Genomic DNA, 27,431 nt, shown 5'->3' on the forward strand with positions numbered 1-27,431 from the left:
GCAACGTTGCGTGACTGTGACTGCAGAAAACAAAAGACATACCATCATCACTGTATATATTTATTGCACAGTTTTTGACAACCGTCATTTCATAATGCAGTTTTGTTTCTCATAACAACAATAATAATACACACAGCTCTCTTGATCAGTTTAATATCACGGCTGAGCACCACAGCTGAGCACCATTGTCAAGCTTGAAGGTTTGCTGGTGATGAATACTACCTGCATCAAATAATAGCTTTCAAATAAAAATGTCATGTTGGTTTGCGATTGTATTTATAATACTACGCTGCTGCAATGCTTATACAGTTGCAAGAACATAATTTAAGATCAATTCTTATAGAGTTACAGGAAAGAGAAAGAAAAGCTTGCAAACCTTTTGAACTGTTTTTTTTTCCTGCATAAATATAGCCAAAAACATGTTTAGACTTAGAAATCTGAAAACTAGATGGCGAAAACCCACTTTTAGCTCATTCGACTGCAATATTTGGTAAGTTTCCCTGCTTGGGTCGCTCTTTTTTTTTTTTTTAATTATTTCTGTTAAAGTTAAAAAAATTTGATTGAAAATATGTTTTTGTTCTTCTTCTACTGTTAGATACTTTTGATATTGTCTTGCTAATTATTGCTAATTATCTCTGTGTTGTTGGGTTGTTGTTGTTTTTTAAAAATCAACAATCAAGAGTTCATTGTAGCTTTAATCAAGAACTGTCCTGATCCAGATGCAGCAAGGAGTCCCATGACACTACCACCACCATGTTTCACAGGTGGAAAAGGTTCTGTCCAAACACAATGCTTCTCATTTAAAATATTTAAATGACTAAACTGCTTATCCAACTTAGTGCAAAGGGCACCAAGGCCTGTACAGCACCATTGTGCTTTTTGGAGAACAGTAGCTTTCTACTTGCTCATCTTGCACACCATTTTTTCAATGTGTTCTTGGTGAAATGATTGAGATGAGCTACATGACCATTAGCCATTGTGAGAGAGTCTTTCTGTCGCTAAGGAGCTACCCAGGGTCCCACTGGGGCCTCACAAGCTATCACAGCTTTCATTCTTGGAGTGCAGGTAAACCTCTCCTCTAAAGGGTTGTTGAACATTGTTGTTGAATCTGCCTTTGGCATACTCTGAATTATAATTTGTGGTTTGAGTCACTTCCCTAAATATGTTTAGTGAAAGTCAGTTATTAACAGATCAGTGTCTCCAGTTACTCTTGATTTTACCATTACATTTACTGCTAATCCTAGAGGGTTACATACTTCTGCCGCTCAGTTATGCACTATTTGACCATTTCTCCCAATAACCAAATGACCAAGTCTAATTTTTGTTCCATGCTATTTATTTAATTTTGTTCTTTTTTGTCTACTTTCAAGACTTGTGCATGCACTTAAATATCTTCAGAAATGTAGAAAATCTCCAGTGTTGTACCTGTTACTGTATGCTTCATTTTGACAAGCTTTAACATACCGCCATCTGCACTTTGTTAATACAGATAAACATAGAAGATCTGAGCTCACAGTTTGAATTATTTGCAAGTATTCTGAGTGCGATTTGCTTCGGTAGCCCCCACACCCCCGCATTTTGATTTCACACTTCTTTGTCCTGCTGCTTGATGTCAAAGGTCATCAAAACAGCCATGTCACTGGAGTCCCCCAAGGAGACAGCCAGTTTTAGTACCTGAAGAGCATTTCCACTGAAAACGTCACCCTCCCAGATTCTGCTTTTATTAAGTTTCAGGTCAGTCCGTGTCTCTCCCACCACGCTTACCCTCTGGATCCCTGGAACCCGTACCCTGAAGCGAACCCATGAGGCGGGCTCCAGTAGGCCCACACGAGGCTCAAAGAGAACGCAGCCTTTGCTCCAGGCAGAATAGACACAAGGGAAAGGGATCCCCGGCTGATCGCAGATGTTCCTTAGGATAAAGTCACACATGGGGTTAAAATCTCCACCAGGGGTTATCCTAGCGTAGAGGCCCAGCCGATATACCCCAGTATCAGGCAGGCTGATGCTCACTGTCACTTTTGTGTCTGTGTATGTGCAGAACAAGTAGCGGGAAAGTGGAAAAGCTGCTGATTTGTTCTCTTCTTTGCTGAGCACAGTGTGAAGCTCAAGGTCGCGATGGTTGTGGAAGGTGATGTTGCATTTGCCTTGCTGGGTAACCACCACTGCTGTTGTATGACTGAATTTGGAAAGTCCCGCCTCTGACGTCCGGGTCCCTGGGCCACATGCTGAGCCCAGGTTAGGAGGGAAGAGCTCATGAGGACTAACCACCTTCCCCCTGCAGTGCAACAGGAAGTTTGCAGTGTTCTGGAACTTGACTTCCGTTTTCTCATAATCCCGCACAAACACCGACAGCCGGTAGAAGCCATGTAAAGGGCAGAGGACGTGGCACGTCAGGGTGTCTGGTTTAATCTGAGTAGCCAGGCAGCGTTTGGCTATGGCAGCATCCATCTCTGGGTGAACCAGTTCACACAGCATCATCAGAGGCCTGGAGGTCTTCAGCACCAAATCAAAGACACCTTCGTCCACCTCAGCAACCTCGCTGCTCTGGCTGCTGCTTGTGACTCCAAGAGATCCTGCAACTGGCTGCAGCCCCCAAGACAAGAAGGGGTTCTCTGGGATCTCTTCCATCGCTCTGGGGGTAGGACACTCGACTGTGAAGGAGCAAACCCAAACCAGAGGCGTGGCAGCTGCCTCGGGTCTAGCAAACACCTTCACATCGTACATTCCACTTGCGGGTGGCAGGAGTTGCAACTTCATGCTCCGATGGGAGACAGTTAGGATACCGAATGAAGAGTTGATAGACTCTTTCTGCTCTGAAGCACCACAGTGGAGGAGGTCTTGGTGCTGGGTGATCTCATAGGTAAAGGTTGTTGGCTTTGAGAAGCCAAGGGACACACTTGCCTCACCATTATCTGAGCAGAAAATACAAGAGAGCGTTTGTTTTTGTTTTTTTTAACGTACTTGAAGATAGATGTTAAAAATAAATATGAGTGCATTCTTGATTAAAACATAATGACATTCAACAATAAGACTAAACCAAAAAAAAGAAAGCTGACCAGAAGAACAAAACAAAAAAGTTGTCAGGTAACCTGTGACAATGTGACAGTGATGTGGCCGAATCAGCCTAAGCCCCATACTGAAGAAGGCTGAGGTCTTGAAGACCCTTCTCTCAAACTCTTCCTGGGAGATGGGTATGCCTAGGAGCTGCCATTTCTCCTCATCAGGGAAGTGCGAATCGATGAACTCCTCCGGGTCCGTTAGGAAATAGAAATCATCAAACCTTGAAGGAACAGATAGAGACAGTGTGCTGGTTTTAGACTCAACCTGCTGCCTGTCATGGGATTATTCGAATAAGCAGCTGTTAAACTTCAGTCATTATTGTCGTACCACCGTGTCATTGTGGTATTGTTTGCAGCAACCTAACCGCTAAATAGTGAATGTGTTGAAATCATTTCCTTTTCACACCTTTTCACAAAGCTTTCATGTTCCATATCTACTCGTCCCGCTCCCCAGCAGGCATCCAATAGGAACCACTGTCCTCCCAGAAGCACAGCGTTCCACAGGTGATCAGATTTCACATGCTTCAGGCTTTGGCCCTGGCGGTATCCTATGCCCTTACTGTGGCCCGGCACTTCTTGGCACTCGATGCCCACCTCTCTGTAAACACAAACCAAACAACATGCTCATGGCTTTTTGTTTTTATATCGCATGTCCTCAAACTCGAGTTCATAAACTCAGAAGGCCTTTAATGCAGCAGTTAATAAACTGGCGATCACAAATCAACAACAGCTGTTTTCGGAGGTGTTGTGTTTACCTGCACATCTCCGTACAAAGGTTGGAGTAGCTGCAGCAAACACCGCGGCCAGCCGCAATCACCTCCTCTGGTGAACTCAGCTTCTCCGAGTGGCCAAGGTACCCGCTCACATCATACTCTGTGAAAGCAACCTTCCTTTTATTCACAGTAGGATGAATGACACCTGTATGAGTGAATGCTGCTGAACATAGATGGATTCGCCACCTTAAACTCAAAAATATGTCTCATTAGCTAAACCTAGTGGGCTTGTGTGGGCTGTAGTTACCGATGTTGTGGCACAGCCAGACCCAGATGGCACGAAGTTTCTCCAGCTCAGTTCTGGCTTCCTTTGTGATGCTTTGTACAATTGTTTTCACATTGTACACGCACTTTTCTTTCAGCTCCAAAACAAACACAACGATATGCACTGTTAGAACTCACAGCTTTTTAAAGGTAACTAACATAGGCAAAGATGGAGTCACAAACTTTCATGGAGTTGGAATGACTTAATTCCTTATAGTTTTACAGCGTTGTGTCCCTGTGTCTCTCTAGTGTTGAACTAACCAAATACTGAAACTGACTGAACTGCAGTTCTGTTCATCTTGGCATATGGAAAGTGTTCTAGTGTGACTCACTGCTGAAGCTAAAGCACTAAGATTAAGCACTAAATGGCAGATAGATTTGCAGACACTTAAAAAAAAAAACCCACACACACACACACACACACACACACACACACACACACACACACACACACACACAAAAGTACTTCTGACCTCTGCTCCAGCCCTCACAGCATGTGAGTCAACCCTGTGGAACACGTCTGAGCTGGTGAAGAGGTCCTTTCTGTGCTTTCTCGTCACTGTTACTGAAGCACACACTCTCGGCCTCTGTCCCAGCTGTGCTTTTTGCTGCAAGTGTCTTGGTTCATCTGCCTCCTTCCTCACAGCACTCTTTTTCACCACCGTGATGGTTCTAGCCGCGCTCTCAGACGACAGTTGTCTCTTTGCAGCGGGACGCTGGTCCTCGCTCTCCACTATCAGTTTCTCAAACACACACTGCCTGGAGAGCACAGTACTCTTGGAGGCTTCACCACAGACCAGGACCTGTGCTGCTGCCACGTCTTGTCCAGGAGGAAGCTCTGGTAGACTCTCCTGTGCCTGCTTCTCATTGTGTGCCTGAGCTCCTATAACCCTAACTGAGCTTGGATTGCTTAAAACAGGATTGTCCTGAAGCTCACGAAGCTCCAGGGTTTTCACCTGTATGCATCCCTTCCGGGTCACATTGTTTTCCTGAGAAAGGTGTGCAGCACGGACAAACGGGAAAGAAAACTTTTGAATTGCAACTTCAGCGGACATTATGCTGGATGCATGGTATCCTGTCCAGAGACAAGGTGGATAAAATGTAAAATTCAGTTATTATCTGTAAGATATTTTTAGCTTAATCTCATGAGCAGATAGTGACTCAGTATCTTGTTCTGCTTAGAGTGAGACACACAACTGCTGAGGGATCCCTCGTGCGCAAGCTGTTCGGAAGACAGAAGCAGAGAGCTTATTCTATACAGTGCAGTGCGCTGTGTGTAAGACAGAGATGAATTGGCAATTATATCATGTCTATTCATAACCAAATGAATGCAAAAGCTAAAATCATTAATCACTGTCTCAGCTAAAAGCAGAAATAAATCTTTCGTCATATTACATGACCCCGTAACTTCCTGTACGTGATGAACCTTCACACTGATGGCCGTATTCATCTCTTTAAAATAAGCAACGTATGGGAAAAACTGCTTATTCTTGACAGGGCAGCAGGCTGGCACAGCGGCTGTCCTTCAGCCAGATGACCTGTTTGAAGCCACGTGGCATGTATCTGCCCTGCTCAAGTGTCCCTCACCAGGTCCTATCAGCTGTGTGCACTGCGTAGCAGTTAACCCTGACCCCTTCCTGAGGAGCAATTCAAGCAAAACTTTCAGATGACAGTAAAGCTAGCCCCTATCATGTCAAAGTTAATCCATGGTCCTAAAATAATTAGGTGTGCTCGAGTTTTTAAGAATAGTACTTTTTTTTTTTTTAATAAATAAAAACATGGATGAAAGTAGCTCTCAAAATACTGATTTATGCCTGATTTACACTTAAAAGGTGTAGGCTTAACTGCTCCTACATCCCTATATGTTAGTGAGGCTTATACTCACCCTGAGAGGATTTCAAAAGCCTGCCGGATGTTTGCCGGAGTATCGACCAGAGATGTTTCCACTGTGTGTTCTTTGTGGTCCCCAGTTGCAGGGTGGGAGGCTTATATATTCTCCTATTGGCCTGCCAGGACAGACCCCAGAATAACAGGCCTAAAAATACTACAAAGCAGTTAAGACCAGCCAATAGAGAGAGCCCCAACTGAGAAGTGTGTGACGTCTGTGTGTGTATTTGTAAGCGCTTGTAAAGCTTACAAATGTATGTTTGGATGTGCTTGTGTGTGTTTGGTACGTGCTTTTGCTAATAACACCGCCACCACCGCCGGCATATCTGGACACACAAGTGAGTGTAAATTATTGGACATCTGTGTCAGTCTGTGCATGTGTATCCGTGTAAATTTTGAATGTGCAGGTTTGTACAGTGTTAATGTTTGGATCCATTCCTGCTGAACAGGCAGGTGGAAGGGTTAATGTTTGAGCATGTGCTGATTGTGACAAAGGGGCAGGATTCAGAGAGTTGGCATAAAATAACGTTGACATCAACGTTAAAGACTGCTTCTGGTGCACATAAGCACAAATAGCTGTTTTTTCACAGTTAAGGAGACAAGGAAAAGGCAACAGCTCCTCAGACAGGTGGGGAAAATATTTTGGAAATATTTCTTATTCACCTTTTAGACAACAGTTGGATAAGATCTGCATCAGCCTTTATCTGTCTGATCGGTTTTGAAGGTAACAGTTTTTCTTCCACTTCTAAATCTTGCTACTCTCCAAGTTATTATCTTCTTTGTATGTGAAAATGATAAGGTGTGATTTAATGTGAGATATTAGACTCATTTGTTGACTCATGAAGTAACTTCCTTGTTTTGTTTTTTTCACTTTCAGGACCAAAGGAAACTATTTCAACCAGCAATTTGAACAAAAATTAAAAGAAAAATTGAAAGAAAAAAAATTACTACATTAAAAAAAATATGTGTGCAATTGATGTGGGAACACCAGAAAGTCATTAGTGTAACAAAACGTTTCTGCATACAAGCCAAGAAACACTGCGAGTGCAAAAGTCAGCCAAGACAGCTCACTTTATGTGCAATATTTACTTTTAAAGGAATAGTATTTGTATTTCGGATATATTTATTTCATTTTAAATGCCCATTTAGATGTTTGTTTTTTGGTATTTGTGAACCTATTTTAATATATTGACCCTCTTGGCAGATGTGAAATGTAAAAGTGAAAGGCCAGAAATCAAATGTGACCTAATATTTGGATGCAAACTATAATGTGATTTTTTAAAATCCTCATAAATAATTTCCTAATGTTGCTTTTATCTAATTTCATAGATAAAAGACTTTCTATGACAATTTGAGTCTAATTGACCTTGAGACCAGAGGTCCAAAGTACTGTGCTCTTTAGCATCCCAGTTTGGAACAATATCCCTATTTCCCATTATGTTTTAAAAACAAACAATGGCAGTAAGAAATATAAAAATTTATTTTTAAATAGCTCTATATAGGATTGTCACTTTGACCTTCAGATCAACCTATTGACTCTTACACAAAGGTCAAATGTGACATATTTTGCCTCTTTATATGATGCTCTCTATATGTTGACAATACTCACCACACTTGTAAGAATTATAGTTTCAATGTTCTAAAGGTTTTTGTATATTTTTGACCTATTAATCACTAAGTTGACCTTGGTAGATGTAAGCCAAATGTTAATGGGTTGTTAACATGACCCTACTCTACACCCCTACAAAGTTTTATGAGAACACATTCAAAACTTTTCGAGCTATCATGTTCAGTGGCACGCAGACACCCCAACGCTATCAAAAACATGGTGGAGATAAAGCTGAGTGAAGGGGTAAATTGAACTAAAGAAAAGGATGCAGCAGCAAGAGTCAGACTGCCATGCGTTTTAATAAAAGCGCAGTCCGCGTATCATCTGGTATATACATCATGGACGCTTTGAACTTTTAAGCTAAACCAATTTTGTGCTTTTCAAGTATAGGCTTCAGGCTGTTTTCATGCCAAGGGAGCTGAGAGCATCGAGGTTTTCTCACCTTTTACTTTCAACACAACACTCTGTCATCTTCTGTGCGTTTCGTCTGTGTACATAAACACTGCAGAAAAGGGAAGTGGTCCTTGAACGACGATTGAACCCGCCACAGAAATAAAAAGAAAGAAAGAAAGAGAACTTGTTGGATTATCACAGAAACATATCACCCAGCAGATACAGTGTTATATAACACTGCCATATGTTGGTGTTGATATTGATGCGCAGGCAGAGCAAAGGGACCGCCACCTCTGCCAGTGCTGGATCCCGGACCAGATGACTGGGAAAGTGCAGAGTAATAATGCCATCTGGAACAGCTGTCTGCCAAGGAATCTCTTCCTGGCTTATTAGGGAGAGTGGAGGAGCGGGATTGGGTGCTGTGGGGGTTTCTCTCCACCTCACAGAGAGGTGAGACGCACTGGTGGGAGAGATGTTTGATGCAGCAGAGAAATGAAGGAAATAACCACAGGCTGAAAAAGAAGAGATGTATCCCACTCGCTTTTGGGTGCAGGAGGTTTGTGTGTGATTCTTCTGCAGTGTAATAAACTGTGTGCTTTCAGTCCAAATGGGCATTAATTAACATCTAAAACTTTATTCCGGCTGATACAGCCCTCCCCATAGGTACTGTCTCGAGATCAATGATAGTTTCCACTACACAGAACTTTGAAAGCCCCAAATGGTCTCTGTGATAATACTGAAATTTGAAATTATAACCAAAAAAAACCCCACACACATACATGGAGAAATAAACGCCATAAGAAATGTAGTGGATCAAATAACACAAAAGCAGGGGAATTAAAAAGAACACAAATTTGACTTGAAAGTTGTGGTACCGCACTGGGGGGTCGTGGGTGTGTGTGCAGCTCGGTTATGACCGCAGGCAAAAAAAAGCTGTTACGATGAGATCTAAGGGACTGACTGGGTTTGTATTCTTCAAACATATCAAACAAATGTTAGCCTTTGCTGTTACGTGATCTAAGAAACTGCGGAAGCCCTCAATAATCAATTCTATAACTAACTCGGTGCTCAGTTGTCTTTCTAGTTATTCCACATGTAGCTTTCGACACGTGTTCTGTTTCAGAAGATCAAGAATGAGTGAGAGTGTTGCACCCCGCAGGAGGTGAAGACAAAAATCAGTTGCTTTAAATCCCACGTGGACAAGAGACCTCTCTTTTATGCTATTTTTAGACTCTAAAAGACAGATTTAGTCATATTTGTGGCAAGGCTGTGGTGATGCGACAGCCAGAGTGACAACCTAAGTCCAATATGACAAAAACTATTTCTAACTTAGGGCTTTAGTTTCTATTGCAAACCCAAGAAATGGTTTATTATGATGTTCAAACAAACGCTTGATCACAAAAGGTCTCTGTTATGTTCACCTTTGTGAATGTGTTCTAATAACTGCTTTATATAGCACATCTACCTGAGGGGTATTGACAGGAAATAATTAAAAAACTTTGCAGAGCAATATAACTTACCAGCTGCAGCTAAGAACTCAGAGTACTCAGCTGATAGCAATTCTGCATTTTAACAGCTGGTAAATGTGGTGTAAAAACCACATAATCTGGACAGCTGGCTTCTAAAAAATAATATTAATAATGAGTCAGTTATGTATTCCAATTTTGTTGTAACAATGTCTAGTTTGAAAAAAATCCAAAAAACATCAATGGGCAATAAGCCCTTCTGTGATAATACCATAGAAGCTATGGTAAACTGCTGATACAAATACTGGGGGCAAATCAGTTCTGTGGGTTATACAATTAACCAAAATCCAGCGTATAACAGCACCGAACAAGAAGCACTCACAGAGCATAAACCTCTGCCAAGGCAGCTCACTCTCTGGGCGTTATTTACTTTCAAGGGAATAATACTGTATTTTCTATATAATCATTTTGTTTCTTTGTTCTTTTTAAGCCTACTTTAATAATTTTCTAGGGCAGTAAAAATCCGATTAGGGCAGCGTGGCAGATGTTTACTTTGATTACACAAACATTATGTTGAAGCAGATAATGGATCAGAGGTACTGATTTGTAAATACCTGGACATGGATTATTTGACCTTCAAGTAGAGGTCAGATTACCAAGGTCACGTAAGGAACTCTATATAACCTTAATATTACTTTGACCTTGAAATCAACATTACTTTGATTACTTTGAAAGTCATAGGTCAAATGTGACATATTTTAAACGTAGTTTCTATATGTTAATAACACAGACCACACAGACAGAAACCCATGCATGCAAATGCTACCAGAAGCATGACCTAGATCAGGGCTGCCCAATCCCAGTCCTCGAGAGCTACTATCCTGCAGCTTTTAGATGCATCCCTACTCCAACACAGCTGAATCAAATGAATGGCTTGTTATCAGGCCTTTGCCAAACACGATGGCATGCTGAAGAGGTAATCAAACCATTTGATTCAGCTGTGTTGGAGTAGGGATGCATCTAAAAGCTGCAGGACGGTAGCTCTCGAGGACCGGGATTGGGCACCCCTGACCTAGATGGTATGTGGATTGTTGTTTTTTGGGGGCTTTCTCTCTGTAAGGTCTCTACTTTACAGTATAAACCACCAGGGGGAGACTGTTGTTGTGCTTTGGTGCTATATAAATAAAATTTAACTATTTAGTAAGAGTAATAAGAGTCAGTAAGTAATCATTACCTACTCTTTTACAAGGTAGATGATTTTCGAGGAAGTTTTCTGTATTTCTGCTCTCTGGCTTGCTATTTTTAAATATAAAATAATACATAATTAGACTGTGATACAAAAATGCTAATAATATTCAGTAAGCCCCCCTCCCGCTCCTTATTTTCTATTTATAATTTAGTAAAAAAAAAACAAAAACCTGTCAATCAGTAAAAATGATAAGAGGTTTTACATTATGCAGTTGTCATTTTTCTGCTGTGTAATCGAAACACAGTATAAAATCTAAAATCCGCGCTGTATCAGGGGGCAGCAGGTGTCGCATTCAATGACTGGTTTCAGTAAATTGGAACACTGTAGCCAGTCAGCTTTTTCCCGCTCTGGATACTGTTATGTGACAGTCCGCAGCGCAGCGCGAGCGGTGGGCGGGGCTGGTGTTCAGGCACTCGGCGGGCGCGTGCGGTCATCAGCACCTGACGACCACCGTTAATTAATTGATGACACTTTCTCTAGTTCTTTAAATGTAGCGACCGGAGAAAACAAAGTCAAACCTTTCGTTATTGCTCGGTTTCTTTATTTTAAAAAGAGGAGGAAGAAGAAAAGAATATATTCTCGACATTTTCTGGAGACCGGGAACATTATGAAAACTGTTAAGGACGATGGAAAGGTGAGGGCGGCGTCAGTGAATCGTTTTACTAAAGGTAAGATGTGGAAATATAAAACTTTTTTGCTAATGTTTTCCCTCACAGGTGACAGTTCACCTTATATAAGGACTGTATTTCTTATTTTAGTCACTTGTTATGCACCGGAGTTAAAAACAAGGCACGCGGATGGCGAACTTAAAGAGTGTGGTACAAGTCTTCATCTTAAACACACTCAGTAATATGTTTTGGCTTCAGTCCTGACAGGTGTGTATGATTAACAATAATAATTGTTTTAATTAAATGAGTCATAACAACTACCTGTACTGTCATTGTAAGACATGGTTTAGGCTGGGAGGGAATTATTATATGTGTAAATACAATTGGCTTCCTCAGTTCTCAGCAGAACTCATTATAAATGGATGGAGTACATGCCGAACACACAAGCAAGGCAAGTACTGTCATTGGCGCCAAAACACATGCAAAGAAGCAGCTTTAAGTCTAACAAAAGCGAAATATGGCGTCTAATATCTGCAACCATAAACACTGATATTTATTTCATTCAGTCTTCAAGAATATAGAACAGCAGAATCGGCCTTACCTTCTACATCATTAAGATTTTAAGCAAGTTCAATGGTGAGGCACACTGATAAGATGATTTAAGTACATTTTAGAGTCATTCACTGATTTTGTGACCTTTTTAAAATTATAACACCATGTGAGAGGTATTATGTTTTTTTCTCAAGCTCTGATCCTCCAGCAGAGCATCTGATCTTAAGGGAGTTTGAGGATTTTACACACTTTAGATGTTCCTAAGGCTGTGTTTTTTTTTCAGACAGGGTTCTCAGATGTAGTTGGAGTTGGCTAGCTTTTATAACAACTTTGATCTTAAATTGTGATGTGTCCACTGTTATTGCAACCTTGTCATGCTCCTCTGTGCATGACAAGAAGACTCTCCATCTAGTCTTCTGCTCTTTTCCAACCATCAGTATGTGTGGTTGGCCAGTGGCAGCTTGTCTGTTTGGAGCTCTTAACATCTTCCCTCTCTTTGCCACCATCCACTGGATATATCCAGTTTGAATGACATTCCAATCTTCTAGCCATTGATCCTGGTGAAATGGATCAATGAGTGGATGTCTTGTTCACTCCTGGCATACAGCCTGACATCATAATTGTACTAGGTGAGACATCATGAATTAAAAATCGACCTAACCTGCTTCAAATTTGGCTGATTTTCACATTTGTCATTTTCTCATGTACTTGTGCACCACTCCCAGCTGATATTGCTCTGTTGTAATACCTCTTAAACTTGTGCATGGGTAGCAGCTTTCAGTGGAAGAGTCTGCCCTGTTCAAGTCCACATGTGATGCTTCAGACTTGGATATAACCCAGAGCATCCTTGTTGTGGCTGAAGAGATCCACAGGGTTGTCTGCGTGAACCTCAGTCATACTGTCAGGGGAAACTGACAGTATGACTGTACCATGCTTCCTCTCTTTGTTGCTATGCTACTTTGTGACCTTGTCCTCTTTTTCACAATTAAATTTGAGTTAAATTGTTGCCATTTTGATATAGTGGAGAAACTTAAGCATTGCAGATAAACATGCATGTGATCAGAAAAGGGTTTCAAGGAAATTAGTTTAAATCAGTGTTGTTTTTCATTTTTATCAGTAGAGTTTCATAAATTATTCCATCTTGTATATGAGGTGGTTGATGGTCACTTACCTTTTGAGATTGAACAATGATGACTGTGAACCATGAACAGCATTGTGGACAATGCACTCTGTTAGTACAGATAATGCCTCCCTTGATGTGGCTTCTGCAGTGGCCGTGGACTTTGCCTTCACAGCCGCATTGTGTTCCTGGTGATGGCTATCAGCGTCCTGTTACCCTTGAATAGTAGCAAGCACTCTATCTATGCAGTGTTAAGTTGTAGGTTTCTTGTACTCAGTCCAAGCATTACCTAGGTACATTGTGGTCTCTCAAGTAGTTCCTTTGTTATCTATGTAGGGATACATCTATCTGACTGGTTTGTATATCGGTTTGATCCTGACTCAGAAAGTTGGATTGGGTATCAGTGGAAATGGGCTAATCTATGGGACAGATTAATTTGGTAACTCAATGTTTCCCCAACCTAATGAACTATAGACTTACATAATGACTGAAACTAGCACCACTGATGAACAATATACTGTGAGGTCAGTTTCTTGATCACTAATATAGAAGTTTTCTTGACCATTGATCAACTACCACTGATGATGATCGAAAATACATAAACAGGGTGTACCTTTAAGACAAATCTGTATACCTAAATCTGCATGATCAACTTGGTCACCTATAACATCTCAAGGTTTCTGGCTACGATCCTCAACCCGTTGGTAGGCAGCTCTAAACACCACATCCAGAACACTTTGGATTTTGTTGAGAAGGTGAGAGATGTCATTATGGAGGCAGATGTAACATCGTACAAAACCATTGTTTCATCTCTCTTCACTTGTGTTCCAGCCACTGAATCAGTTGAGGTCGTTCGTAAGAGGTTGCAGGATGACCCCAAACTCAAAAAAAGGACCATTCTCAGCCCCGCTGGTTCGAGCGGGGAGTCAAAGAGGCCATCCCTAAATCGAGTAAGGGGCCTAAGGATACATCTTACAATGCTGTGATTGCAGCCGTTCCCCAACTCTGTGTAACTGGTACTCATAGTAATGATAATTTGCATATAAATAATCCAGAAACGGACCTCACAGCCCATTGTTTGTCAGTGTTGCTAGTTTCATTCATTATGCAAATATACTGTTTATAAAGTTGGGGAACCTGCAGTCAGCTGAGACTGGAGACATTTCTTCCACTGAAAACACTAGACTAGATAGACAGAATCAACTTTTTGGGCCGAGAAAAAGAAAGCAATTTATTTCTGCAACCGGAAAGATGCTGGTAGAAATAAGGGTTGTTTAAGTAGGAATCCTTTCTCAGACAGAGAAATAAATCCTATTAATTTAAAAGTGGTGTGAATCGGTCAGTCAGAGCTATAATAAAGTTTGATTGGTAGATCTCTGCATCCAGTGGCTTTGTCTTTGACCCTCTCATCATGGAGTATTAAAAAGATTTCTGGTTGTAGACCTGACACTGGAGAAATTACAGTATACAATTCATATTTATTACTGTCATGAATGTAATCTTGCACATCTTTGCACATTTTTTGTTTCTGATTTGCAAATTTGTCAGTGATGCATAATCTGTTTCCTGTTTGCTAGAGAGATCTCTCTCTTTGAGAGTTTGCATGAGGGCTGTTTAAGAGTGATTATGCTTAACTGCAGCAAATGCTGAGTGTGCTCATTTCAAGTGTACCAAGCCTTTTACGTGTAAAGGAGGAAACACATGCAATCTGTCAAAACAGTTAGCCAAAGTGCATCACATACTGACAGAGAATACAGTTTTGATCGCCTAGCTTGAGTTCATGACATTTTGCTCCAGGTTTGTTATGCTGGGTTTCCTCTGCAAGCCAGTCACCCTGCTTTTTTTTTTTATTTTTTTTTTTATTTTTATTAATACATTTTTAGATTAAAAACTACAACAATTAGGCCAGCTAATGACAGCACAAAAATAACAGCTAAAGGCAACTTTTAATGAGTAATCATGTTAAATAATCACCATGTGAAAATTAACGATGATGATGATGATGATGATAATAATAATAACATAAATAGGGAAAGATAAAACTGTTTTTCTATGTGTAGGCTTGCAGAATGTTGAATTTTAGGTCTTCTCTTAGTACAGCAGTTCTTACATCATAAAATCAAGGTGCTTGTAAATGGAACAATTCACAGAAAGACACACAATTAGCCTTTTGAACCCTCCTTTGCCTTATCTTGTAATATTAATTGGCTATTGAAAAACAGAAGCTTTATAGTTGAGAAACCTCTAAGTTCAAAGCCTTATTTAAAAAAAAAAAAAAAAAAGACATTGGTTTGACCTTGAATTTTCCCAAACAATCATTTTTTTCCCCCCACATCATCCTGTCTGTATTGTGTAACGGTCTGTTTTTATCAGGATTACCACTTTTTTTTTTTTTTATATATATATATATGCTATCCGGCTGGCACTTTCACTCTGAGCTCCTCCCAGACTTGTGTGTGCATACATGCTGTTTTGTTTCCAGTGGGATCTGAGCCTCTCTCTCTGATGCTGTTAACACCATGCTCTACATGTTGACCTGCTCCCGAGAATACACCCATAACCCTGTTAGTACAGTACAGGTCACATTAAGAGGGGAAAAAAGTGTAGTGTTCACTGAATATTGGTGTTTTGTGGTTGAATATACTACCTATACCCCTTGCCTAATATTTGTTGTGCTGCTAAAAGAATTTTAATCGTTGGGGGCTTGTATGAAGGTGTCTGGTTTTACTGGGCCTTGATGGGGGTTCTTTGGGCTGTGAGGTGGGTCCCCTGTTCATCAGGCTTGTTGCATTGCATTTGGTGGTTGCTTGATTAGACTGCGATGTGGAGAGTTTGGAGCAGGAATCTTTGTCCTGCAGGGAAGAGGCGTTGTATTTTCATGGGGCTGCTGGGGTGTGCTTGTTTTGCCACAATGTTTGCGTGGGTGGTACGTGTCAAAGTAACATCGATATTCATCCCAGCACTCAAGGTTTTCCAGCGCAATATTGTATTGAAACAAGATTATCAGCTTTATACATGCCCCCTTGTCAGTTCTTTTACTTTCATGGCTGCTTGTCTCTTCTGATAATCTTAAACAGCTGTGGTTATTCTAGGCTTCTAGGAGCAGGACAGCTTTATGGCAGTTTTTATCTATGTAATTTTCTTTATTTTTGTATTTAATTCATTGAATTAGCCAAGAGGAAGCCTTTATCCTTTTTCTTAACAAAATTCTTTAAAGACTGTGCATACCATGACAAAATTTTATTACTCTTACATTTTAGTTCCCTTCACTGTCACATAGATGTCTGATTTAGGGAAGATGTAAAATACTGTTTGCTTTTTGTAAATATTCTGGACTACATTAAAAACATATTTTCAAAATTAACAACTGAATATTGGTCAGTAACTATTAATGCCCTTGGATGGATGCAAAATTTAATAATTTCTCTCTAAAAATATAAAGTAACAAACATTATTTGAACTATTATCTATTATCTGAGGGCCTAAAACTCTTTCTCAATCTTCATTCTGACTTCAAATTAGGTCAGTGGTGTATTCATTGACGCACGGGAATTTGGTCAACAGTGTTAATTGTTTGTTAAGTGATATTCATTAGCTGCTGTCTGGCAGAACTGCACTGGAATCAAGTAGCTCCTGGTGAAGCTATTAATCAATCACCTCAGCAAGTGTGGACAGTCGGTTAACTTCCAGCTCCCTCAGCTGCCTTTGGAAGCCCTTTATTTGTCAGGTTAATTAGGCACATTATTGTGTGGGGGTTAAATTGATATAGACTTGTTTAAAATGTTTAGGCTACAAATACGTAACTGCATGAAGGACATCAGGAGGCTATGAAACCTGTAACTGAGAAATTATAGTGATCAGCAACTAGCAGTTCATCTTTGTTGTTTTCATTAGTTTTTTTTTTTTTTTTTTTTTAATGGTTTATACTACATACATGTAATGTCAAAGGAATAGCCATAATTATTTAGCTTTAGCAGGTAACCGCGTTTGTTCAGTGGGTTGCATTCACTGTAGGTTTGTTAATACATGCATGATTAGAGCCACACTCTCTGTGGGACCTTCTGATGGCATTGCATGGGCCAGCTGTGCCAGCTGAAACCTCCTTATACAGCCTTAAATATCATGTGATAAGGACACATTGTAGTATAACCTGACAGTCACTATTCTACCAAACTTGTCTGTAAAAGAAAAATTTCTGTCTTTTGTATCTCTGTATTAGGGCTGTTCGATATAACGATATATATGTGATTTATATCGTTATCGGGACAATAGATGTCTTATATCGGGATATGAGATTTTGGTCATATCGCACAGCCCTACTCTGTATGTTAAGAGGTTGAAACTTTAGCAATGCTTCTGAATAACCACTTTATTACATGACCAATGTATTTCAGGCCTTCATTAGGCTCATCGAAAAACATATTGCAGTGTAGACGTTTGTGTGGAAAAAATGTTTCTAGTAGAGAAAAACATAGAAACCAATCATATACATCCAGTATACATATCCACCAATAGATTACCAACAAGGAATTGGCTGAGCATATGTTGAACAAGGTAATATATTTACTTTATATATTAGACAATTATGTAATAAGTGAAATGTCTGGAAATGGACTGCTGATTGACAGTCCATTTAAAAAAAAAAAAAAAAAAAAAAAGTATGATTGTAAATATACTGTAGTTATCTATTTTTCTAAAATGTAAGCAAACATACAACAGGACATGGATGAAACTGCTTTCCACAGGATTTCAACAGTCTGGACCACTTAAACACTCAACTACAGCTGCTACTTAATGATTTTGGAAATATAATTTGGTCATCACATGTATAGTGATGAACATGAGTATAATTGCAGAAAATATCAGTAATTTTGATAATTAATCATTTGTTTGAATTCCGGCGAAACAGTATAGATATTATTTACTATTTTTTTTTTTTTTTTGGACATTTCATACATTTTAAAAGTAAAAGAAATCTGTTGACAGATCGGTTAATAAAAAATTTAAAATTTGGTACCAAATGACTTACAGTTATACCGCTGAAATTTTTAGCTCTTCTGCCAAATTCAGCACAGTCTTACCAGACATATTGGTATAACAAACTTTATGTGGCTATTGCAGAAACATAGTTCTTGTATAAGCTCACAAAAAATAATTATATTCTAATTATATTATCACTGAAAACTATACAGATTTTAAATATACAATTGTGAGTATTAATAAACAGTTGTAAAACTATGATTATTGTATTGTACAGTATGATTGTTTAAGTTTGGAGCAGGGTTGTCACCATGTTAGAATTTCATGCTCAATATTGATACCTATAAAAATGCTTGATACCCAATGCCATTTTCAATACTACATGTCTCTTGACAAAATTAAGAGGTGTGTCCTTTTTTTTTTTTTTTTTTTTTTTCATAATGGTAATTTCAATATACAACTCGCGTGGCTACAGGGTAATTGCTAATAGTTAAAGAGTTAACATTAAGGCACGCACCAGCCCGGTTAACATTTGAACCGTCGATGTTGAAGATAAGTGTTAGAAATTGATTTACCTTGGCTGCAATCCTAGTCAGAATGCACGCACATGATGGAGAGCATTTATTTTGTTTGAATATCTTTGTGTGTCTGTCTGTAGTTTCAAAACAGACACAATTTGTTATTGTCCATGTCTGCGGCCCTTGGCCAGCATATGGAAACAGACAATGTAAGGCAGCAGCCAAGAGGAAAGGAAATCCCACCCAGTGTTTGTCCACTAACTGCGTCTTTGCTGTCTTCCTGCTTGGAGCACAATGCAACAAGGTGCCCTTTGCAGTTTATTGTAGCGTTTTAATGTGCTCTGTAGGTGCACAGAATTTTAAAGCTTGCTGCAGAGTGACTTTTTTTCTCTCTCGCTGAAGTCTTTCAGGACAAGCAAAGGGAAGGGCTTCATTTCAAAATGAGACGGTTTAATCTATTTTGATATTGTGACATGCAGTCTTGCAAAATATTAATAGCACAAAGTAGGAGACTGTAGTTCAGCTGATAAAATGAAGCAATTTTGCAAACTGGATCTTGAATCATGAGTATGATGCCATTATATATTCCTACCCCCCAAAATAGCTTTGACACATTCTTTAAGCACATATCACATTCAGCACATATACTCTTTTGTCATTTTGGCTTTAGGATAGGGCGAAATATGACTCACCCAACCACTAGTAATGTTCAGGGAATATTATGACTCACATGACTGCATTAGTATTTTATTCCCTTTTATAATATGCAAATAAATTTGTTGGATTTTCTTTTAAAGAGAGCGGTTTAAAGTGAGGCAGGACAATCCATGCTGCTGATTTGACCATTTACCTCACTTACTTCAAAGTTAAAAAGTGTGTGTGTCAGCATTGCTTCCCCATAAGGGCTTTTGGAAATATAAAGACAAAAACATTTCCTGTGTGTGTGCGCGTGCGTGGGTACAGAGTATCACAGTGAAGAGGGAAATATGTAGGGGAAATTTGGAGTTAAAGGGCACCTCTACAATCTTCTGTTCAGTGTTGCTTCTCCTCTCTGCACATTTGTGCATCTGGATCAGACAATACTTCATTTGTTACAGACAAATACTGCACATAAATACATGTATGCCTTCTAATTGATTTTAAACATTTTAAAATACAAACAGCGTCTGAGAAAACACTGCAGAATAGAAATATATTTAGAAAACTGACAATAGTAGATGTTTTTTCCATTATTATCCATTATCATTATTGTTTTTTCAGCCTCTACAGTTTCCAGCAGAGGGCAGTGTGTATGTGCTCCTGTATCACTAGGAAATCGTTTTTAATATAAAAATAAGAAAATAATAGTCATATAATTGTCACTGTGCATTTATTCACACATGAAAAAGACTCTGTATGCTGCCTGCAATATCCAAATCATACTCAAGCATTTAAGGAAAAATGTATCTTGTACCTTTTTTTTTTTTTTTTTTTTTTTTTTTTTTTTTATAAGGTTGTGATGTATCAGCTTTCTTTTCTTTCTTTGTTGATGATATTTTCTTTTGGTCAGTGGTATGAATATTAATATAAATATTATGAGTGAAGGGGTTACAGGCTTGCTGGTTTAATCACTTCAGCCACTGCGAAGGTCTATGTAGTGAAAATCAATAGGAAACGCTTACCTTTGAGCAGAAGAGACCATTGCATAGAGGAGACTGTGGCTGCAAGCAAAAAGGTGCTAGTAAGTGTGTGTGTGTGTGTGCTTAGGCAGCCTTCTTCAATTCAATGAGTCGAAACATTCCCTCTGTGCTTGTTGCACTACACTTGTTATTTTACAATTTTGTCAGTTATGTCATTCAGGTTTCCAGGACAGCTTACATTAATGGTGGAGGGGAGGGATTTGTTGCTGCTCAAAGTGCCTGGGTGAAGGCTATTATTGGGCTGATTCCGTCTCGCTGATGGCTACCCAGCATTCATTAGTTAATTACTTTTGTGCTGATCATTTTGACAATATGAGTAATCAAGAGGTATAATGGAGTCAGATAATAATGTCAGTATTGTCTCATGTACTGTGATTATGTCTAGATTTATTATGTATTAGGTTATGGTATTATAAAGTTATATACTGACTTGATACACTCAGAATACCTCATCTAGTACCTCTTTAAAATTGAGTGAGTTTTAAAAATACCTCTTCTCCTTCACCACATTCTTAAAAAGAGTACACTGTTCATTAGAATGTGACTTGACAGCCAACTATTTTCTCCGGTGTGCATTGCTAGTAATGGCTAATGTAGCCTTGGCCCGCTATCTTACATGAAGGTCCACAGCCCCAGATACTGAAGTATCCTTGCATTTAGCAGTTTGCATAATCTTGCACCACTTAATGTCTGATCATCAAAACAATTTGTTGAAGATGTCATGCTGGCAACCTGCCAACCGCACCAAGAATACCTTTTGGTAATTCAAAAATATTTTTCCTTTGAAATAGTAAATGGTCTCCAACTCTATTGTAGAGTGTAAGAGTTGTATGAGGCCAGAGAAAGTACTGTAGTTATCTAAAAAATTTGAACATAACAAGACATACAGAGACACAGGAAATGTAACTTACTTGCAGTAGGGCTCTGCACCATGTTATTTATTTAGTTATTTATGTAAAGGTGTAATTTGCAGTGGGATTGTCAGTCCCGATCAAAAGTTTAAGACCACTTGGAAAAATGGCAAAAAATCATATTTTGCATGGTTGGATGTTAACAAGGTTCCAAGTAGAGCTTCAACATGCAACGAGAAGAAATGGGAGTGAGACAAAACATATTTTGAACATGGAATTTATTGAAAAGACCGCTTGAACTGAAACAGGCTGTTTGACAGCTGATCAAAAGTTTAGGTCCCCGTGCCTTTAAAAGGCCAAATCTGTGCAAAAATGTGGATTCAAGGTTTTTTGTTTTTTCAGTCAGGTAGTCACGCTGTCATGAAGTTCTGATGGCAAAAAAAGGTTCCCTTTTTGAACGTGGTCACGTTGTTGAATTGCATAATCAGTCTCTCGCAGCACGCCATCACTGCTGAGGTAGGACCGTGATAAGACAGTGATTTGGAATTTCTTAAATGATCCTGAGGGTTATGGAACAGAAAAGTCAAGAGAAAGACTCAAAAATATTTCACCAGCACTGAACCAGAGGATCCAATTGGTTATCCATCAAACTGGTCGATCCTCGACCCAAATTAAGGCCATTACTGGTGCCGACTTTAGCCCCATAACCATCGGGCAGCATCTGAGACTAACAACAAAAAACGTCTTCAAAGGCCTCGTCTCCTTGAACAGCACAGAACTGACCGTTTGGACAAGAGCGCACCAAACACGGGACATTGAAAGGTGGAAGAAAGTTTTATTCTCTGATGAGAAAGTTTTTAACCTTGATGGTCCTGATGGTTTCCAACATTACTGACAAGCAGGGCCCACCTGAGATGTTTTCTACGTGCCACAGTGGAGGGGGCACCATAATGGTCTGGGGTGCTTTTTCCTTCAGTGGAACAATGGAGCTTCAGGAGGTGCAGGGGTGTCAAACGTCCGCTGGCTATGTCCAGATGTTGCAGAGAGCATCCCTCATGACTGAGGGCCCTCGTCAGTGTGGTAATGACTGGGCTTTTCAACAGGACAACGCTACAGTACACAAAGCTCGCAGGACAATGGACTTCTTCCAGAAGAATAACATAGAAACACTCGTTTGGACCCCCCTGTGTGTTCCCCTGATCTAAATCCAATTGAGTACCTTTGGGGATAGATGGCAAGGGAAGTTTACAAAAATAGACAACGGTTTCAGACAGTAGATGGCCTTCATGTGACCGTCTTCACCACTTGGAGAAATGTTGCCACTTGCATCAAACATGCCTCAATGAATTTTTGAACAGATCAACAATAACGGTGGAGCTACTCATTACTGAGTTCATGTTTGGATTTTTGATTTATGTTTTGGGGGTTACAGTTTTTTGGGGGGTGTTTTGTTTTGTTTTGGGTTTTTTTTTTGCATTTGCCTGTTAAATTTTTATGTAACTTTAATGCACATAAAAAAAAAACTAAAAAAAAAAACAGCTGCTTGTTTAAGTGAAAATACAGTGATGTTCTGTTTTGGGGTTTGTTTTTTTTTTTTTTGTTTTGTTTTTGTTTTTTTTGCACTAATAAAGTTGTGGAGTTGTAAAGTGTTTTGTCTGGTGTCAGTTATATCGTCAGTTATATTGTTATCGCAAATTTTCAAATGTATATCGTGATAAATATTTTTGGTCATATCGCCCTGCTCTATAGAAGACTACTGTGGCTATAGAGTGATTAGGAACAGTTAAACAGCTAACACTAATGTTTGCACCAGGCAGTTTAGCCTTTATGATAATTGTTTACTGTGTTAATTTTGCTGAAATTGGAGCTTTACTGACGCATTAGTAATTTTTAGTGTCTGAGTGTTTTGTTGTTTGCAGAAAGGCAAAAATCTTACTATACAGACCCTGTAAAGGTCTTTGAATGTTGAAGTGACAAAGCATGTGACACATAAATATTTTTGTCATTACCAAAACTTTTATCTTTTGTGTGATTCAATAAGTAGGCAGTATATTTATTTTCACTTGAGGACAAATTGGTAGTGCTTGCATTTACAGTGCTTACAATGTTTGGTTTTGATGTGTTTTTAAGAGTTCAGCTTTATTAGCCAGTATAAAACATTTTCTAGAGATTTAATCAAAAACAAACCATATAGATGAAGTTGGAACACATTTGGAAAAAATTGACATTACAATAATTGTGTTTTCTCCTATCTATAGACTGACAGACAGATGGATAGTGTTGTTAAAAGAATACAGAAATGTTAACCAGATGAAATAAATGGTTCTGTTTGGAAAGCATTAGTCAGTGGAGGTCTTAATACTTTGTAATTTTTTTTGAGAGACCTTTCTTGAATAATGTTCTTCTGAATTGAACATATTCAAAACTTTCAGAATGACTTTGTTCTTCAAAGCAACTTATAATTCAACCAATTTCAGCTCCACCACATAGTTCTACTGTGTAGTGGTGGGGTCTCTAGGTCCCTGGCTGTCCAGGGCTGAGTATAAATCTTTTTGTAGAACACTTAGTTGGCTTTTTGCATGTTCAATTCTTCTTTGGCAGCCTCACGCTCAGTGCTTTCTCCTCGAGTGCACAATGTGTGTACTCACAGAGGTTGCAGTGAAAAACTATGTCCTCTCTCCTTTTCACCTACCCATGATTGAAAATCTGCTCTGCTCTCCTCACATATGATACCCAGCTCCTGATGTCACTCTAAAAGCTCCTTCAGATATGCTGTCTCCCTCTCTTTTGCGTCTTCCTAGCCTCTACTTTTCTGGGTTTTGGATTTTGTTTTTCACTCCTTCCTGTTGATCTTGGAACATGATTTTCTTAAAGTTATTTCCCCGAACTGCTCTCTCCCGTCCTCATAGATGATATTATCAAACTATATACTGCCTGTCTCTGATCATATCAGCCTTTGCAGTGCAAGGTTGCAAGTCAGCTTCTAAGCTGCATCTTACCCTCACTTGATGTATTACTGGACCCATTTGTGTTAGTTCACTTTTATTTATGTAGAACAACATCAGCTGTCTCAAGGTGCTTTATTTTATAAGGTAAAGACTGCAGAATTAGAGACAGAACCTCCATCTGCAGACAACGGCATTAAAGAAGAATCTCGGTTAAACAAGAGACTCCCAGCTGCATCGTTGTATGGGAGTGGCAGCCATCTAGTGCAACAGTCAGTGTCCATCTAGTCTGGAGCAGGTGGAAGCACAGGAATGAAATTCAGAACACAGAATAGATGTGTGCAAATTGGGGGGGGGGGGGTGAAGATGGAAGGAGCAGCTGTAATGAATAGAGGATACGTTTAAATACCTGCAGTCAACCATCCAAAGCAACTGACAGTGTACAAGAGAGGTGAAGAGGAGAGTTCAGGCGGGATGGAGTCAGTGGGTGGAGAAAAGTGTCAGGGGTATTTTGTGACCACAGCAAGATTGAAAGGACATGTGTATAGTTTGGAGACTGTGGTGGTGACAGAAAGACTGGATAGGAGGTGTTGGGAGTGACCAGGAGGGCAGAATTATAAATGGATACACCAGGGAGGGAGTTTTTCCTTCGCACTGTCGCCAAGTGCTTGCCTTATAGTGGTTTTCTGATAGCTGGTGTTTTCTCTCAGTATAAAGTGGCTTGAAGTGACTAATGTTGTGATTTGGTCCTATATATAAAAAAAAAAAAAACAGCTCAGGTTGAGCAGTTTGCAGTCAAAGTTAGTTAAGCAAGGTTATTGGAGGAAGGAGCGGATAGTGGATAGTGGACGAAGGATGTTGAAGATGGAACTGCAAGGCAGGAGGAAAAGAGGAAGGCCTCAAAGGTTCATAGATGTAGTTAACGAGGATATGCAGAGGATTGGTCTGATAAAAGAGGATGCTAGGTATAGGGCAGGGGTCGGCAAGCTGCGGCTCCGGAGCTGCGGCTCCGGAGCTGCATGCGGCTCTTTAGTCCGTATAGTGCGGCTCCGCGTGGTTTGGGAAAATAAATTAGGAGTATTTAGCTGAAGTGTATTTTATTTATGTTAGTTCTTTTTTTAACTTGTAGTTCTAAATTGGAAGATTATTGTGATATTGAGATATAAAAATATAATTATATATATATTTTTTTCATCGCTCAAAATAAGCGTCACACTCGCGGAAGCTGGTGTACGAAACGCCGTGCATTTATCGAGACTTTCAACCCCAGGTAGGCCAATTATGGAGCTTCGGATCCACATTATGTCGGCAGCTGTTCTCCACCGTGATCTATGTTAAAAACAAACACCGCTCACGCCTCACATGCGACAGCTTACAGTCCTGCGTAAAGATTAAAGCCCCGATTTGCAGACGCTGTGCACAGAAGTCCCATTGTAAACATACGACGGCAGACCTGACGATGTTTGCATGAACATGCTTTTCAGCAGGTCTTTATTGACCACTTTTCACACGCGGTTGCTGTACGCACACAGCCGGCTGTAGCTTTTCAGCTCACAGCCCGACACATACCAACAACAGCATAGATAGCACAGACGTTAAGGCGGCGAAGCGTGATTGCGGGTGCCGCTCAGGTGCGTCCGCCTCCCCTGCAGCAGTGCTGCAGACGATGCCCCGCCAAACACATTAACCAGGTAAAATACATATTTAGGCAGAATTTTGCAAATATATATTTTTCATTTTTTAAAAGCATAGTGCTTTTTTTCAAATAATTTTTTAAAAGTCAGGTCAAGGCTCCAAAAACCCAAAGGCGATATGAGGGTGGCGGCTCACAACAGTTTTTCTTTGCTACATGGATCATTTTAGTTCATGTTGGTGTCTTTCCTTTTGTTATATTTCTTTAAGAGTTCAAAATGTGTTAACTACATAAATAAAATGTAATTTTCTCTGTAGCACTTCATGGATTTCATAAGCAACACACCTTAGTTGTTCACACAAAGCATAAAGGTAACAAACAATATATACAGTGTTATCTTCATTTTAGATGTCAAAAAGTATTTGCGGCTCCCAGTGTTTTTGTTTTGCGTGGAAACCGGGTCCAAATGGCTCTTTGGGTGTTAAAGGTTGCAGACCCCTGGTATAGGGTGATATGATGCAGATGATCTGCTGTGGTGAACTCTAAAGAGAGGAGCTGAATGAAGAAGGCAGGGATTAATTCGGGCATGCAGATAACACTGTAGTGTTACCTGCAGATTTGAATTTTATTTGTTGCAATATTGGGGTATGTCTCTGCATGGACTCATGCACAGTTAACGGTACCCTTTATTAAGTGCTCCTTAGTAAATATTTTCATTGCCAGATACATGATGCCAAATAAATAATATTCAACTGCCTTTCCAGTGAGTCTCTTGTTGCATGGTAGGGCTATGATTAGTGCTTGTTCTGCAACCTTGGTGAGGCTGGTGTTCAGCCATATGAAACAATTCTCCACCTGCTGCAGGTTCTAGTTAGACTGACATGGACAACTGGAGACCTGGCATTATACTTTACTGAAGTCCGCCACGTGGGATGTGTCTATAATTGGTGCACTGTAATGTGAATTCTCAACGGATCAGAGGAAAAACAAACCCCTTCACATTCACATTCTGATGACAAAATATGCGTCACTTGAACCATAATGGACTCGCAGATGTGGAAAGTTTAGTCGAGGTTTAAGAAGAACCATTGCCTCCTGCAGTCCAAGATGGTGATGCTAGAGTCTGTCGGGCTGCAGGGTGATAGACTCAAGACGATATCAAAGACTGCCACAACAGCATCCTGGCTTTTTTGTAGGTCTGGCTGATTATTAGTGATTGAACTTCAAAAAAAAAGTGGAAGACAAAGTTCTTTTGGATAAACGTATGTTTTAAAAAAGCTCAAATGAGTTGCCAAATCTGTGTGTGTGTGTGTGTGTGTGTGTGTGTGTTCACCTGTGTCATCTTAGTTATATTTCCTTAAGCTGTTTTTGCCTGAGAGAACATAATCAAGTTGTTCTTCTTCAAATTAAATCTCTAGCTAGTTTGTGACCTGAAATATAACCTCATCCCCTTGGCAATGCTTTCAGCTACTGAAAGTGTGTACACACACACACACACACACACACACACACACACACACACACACACACACACACACACACACACACACACACACACACACACACACAGTTACTTGTATCCATAGAGAGGGGATTGCTGGAGCCTACTGTATATACTGATAGCTCCTGCAGTGAAGTGTATGGGCAGCAGAGTAACGACAACCAGCTGCTACCCTCATCTTCTTTGTCTTCCTCGCCTTCTTTCTCTCTCCATTTCCTTCAGCAATGTTCTTTATTCCCGAGTGTTATTATGAATATTACTGTCTGTCTCTCTTCCTGTGCCAGCCAGCATAAAAAACAACAACAAAGAAAGGGACCTCCCCTAATAAACACACATGGAAAAGC

General features: G+C 39.8%; 2 protein-coding genes across 5 annotated transcripts in view; one reads left to right on the plus strand and one right to left on the minus strand.

Moving 5' to 3' along the window:
- Positions 1–47: 47 nt before the first annotated feature.
- Positions 48–6,066, minus strand: ky (kyphoscoliosis peptidase). 2 transcript variants are annotated; one of them, XM_085257785.1, is made up of 7 exons: positions 5,982–6,066; positions 4,570–5,171; positions 4,080–4,194; positions 3,815–3,932; positions 3,466–3,657; positions 3,090–3,280; positions 48–2,912 (listed from the first exon to the last, which is right to left on the minus strand). In XM_085257785.1, the coding sequence occupies exons 2-7, from the start codon at positions 5,149–5,151 to the stop codon at positions 1,585–1,587; spliced, it is 2,526 nt and encodes an 841-aa protein (XP_085113911.1). In that variant the 5' UTR covers positions 5,152–5,171; positions 5,982–6,066; the 3' UTR covers positions 48–1,584. The 2 variants fall into 2 exon arrangements, with proteins under 2 accessions (XP_085113911.1, XP_085113912.1); XM_085257786.1 differs by having other exon boundaries at positions 4,570–5,318; positions 5,982–6,047.
- A 5,083-nt stretch (positions 6,067–11,149) lies between these two features.
- Positions 11,150–27,431, plus strand: part of slc4a11 (solute carrier family 4 member 11) — a 102,985-nt gene continuing 86,703 nt past the window's right edge. For 2 of the 3 annotated variants that reach the window (XM_085256425.1, XM_085256427.1), the window contains exon 1: positions 11,150–11,368. In XM_085256425.1, coding sequence (XP_085112551.1) covers positions 11,308–11,368 — 61 coding nt within the window. In that variant the 5' untranslated portion in view covers positions 11,150–11,307. The remainder of the gene's footprint in view (positions 11,369–27,431) is intronic. The other variant, XM_085256430.1, reaches the window with a different exon arrangement.

The sequence above is a fragment of the Mchenga conophoros genome, linkage group LG19 (assembly GCF_057382185.1).
Source record: "Mchenga conophoros isolate Kocher_MC1m ecotype Shallow Benthic linkage group LG19, M_conophoros_male_GT1.1, whole genome shotgun sequence".
NCBI lineage: Eukaryota > Metazoa > Chordata > Actinopteri > Cichliformes > Cichlidae > Mchenga > Mchenga conophoros.

Bases quoted from the DNA above. Each gene is read 5' to 3' on its own strand.
- ky (XM_085257785.1), bottom strand. From the start codon at position 5,151: ATGTCCGCTGAAGTTGCAATTCAAAAGTTTTCTTTCCCGTTTGTCCGT. The intron at 3,658-3,814 runs GTAAACACAACA...TTGTGTTTACAG, and splicing joins CTTTGTACGGAGATGTGCAG to AGAGGTGGGCATCGAGTGCC. The intron at 3,281-3,465 runs GTGTGAAAAGGA...TGTTCCTTCAAG, and splicing joins CATGAAAGCTTTGTGAAAAG to GTTTGATGATTTCTATTTCC.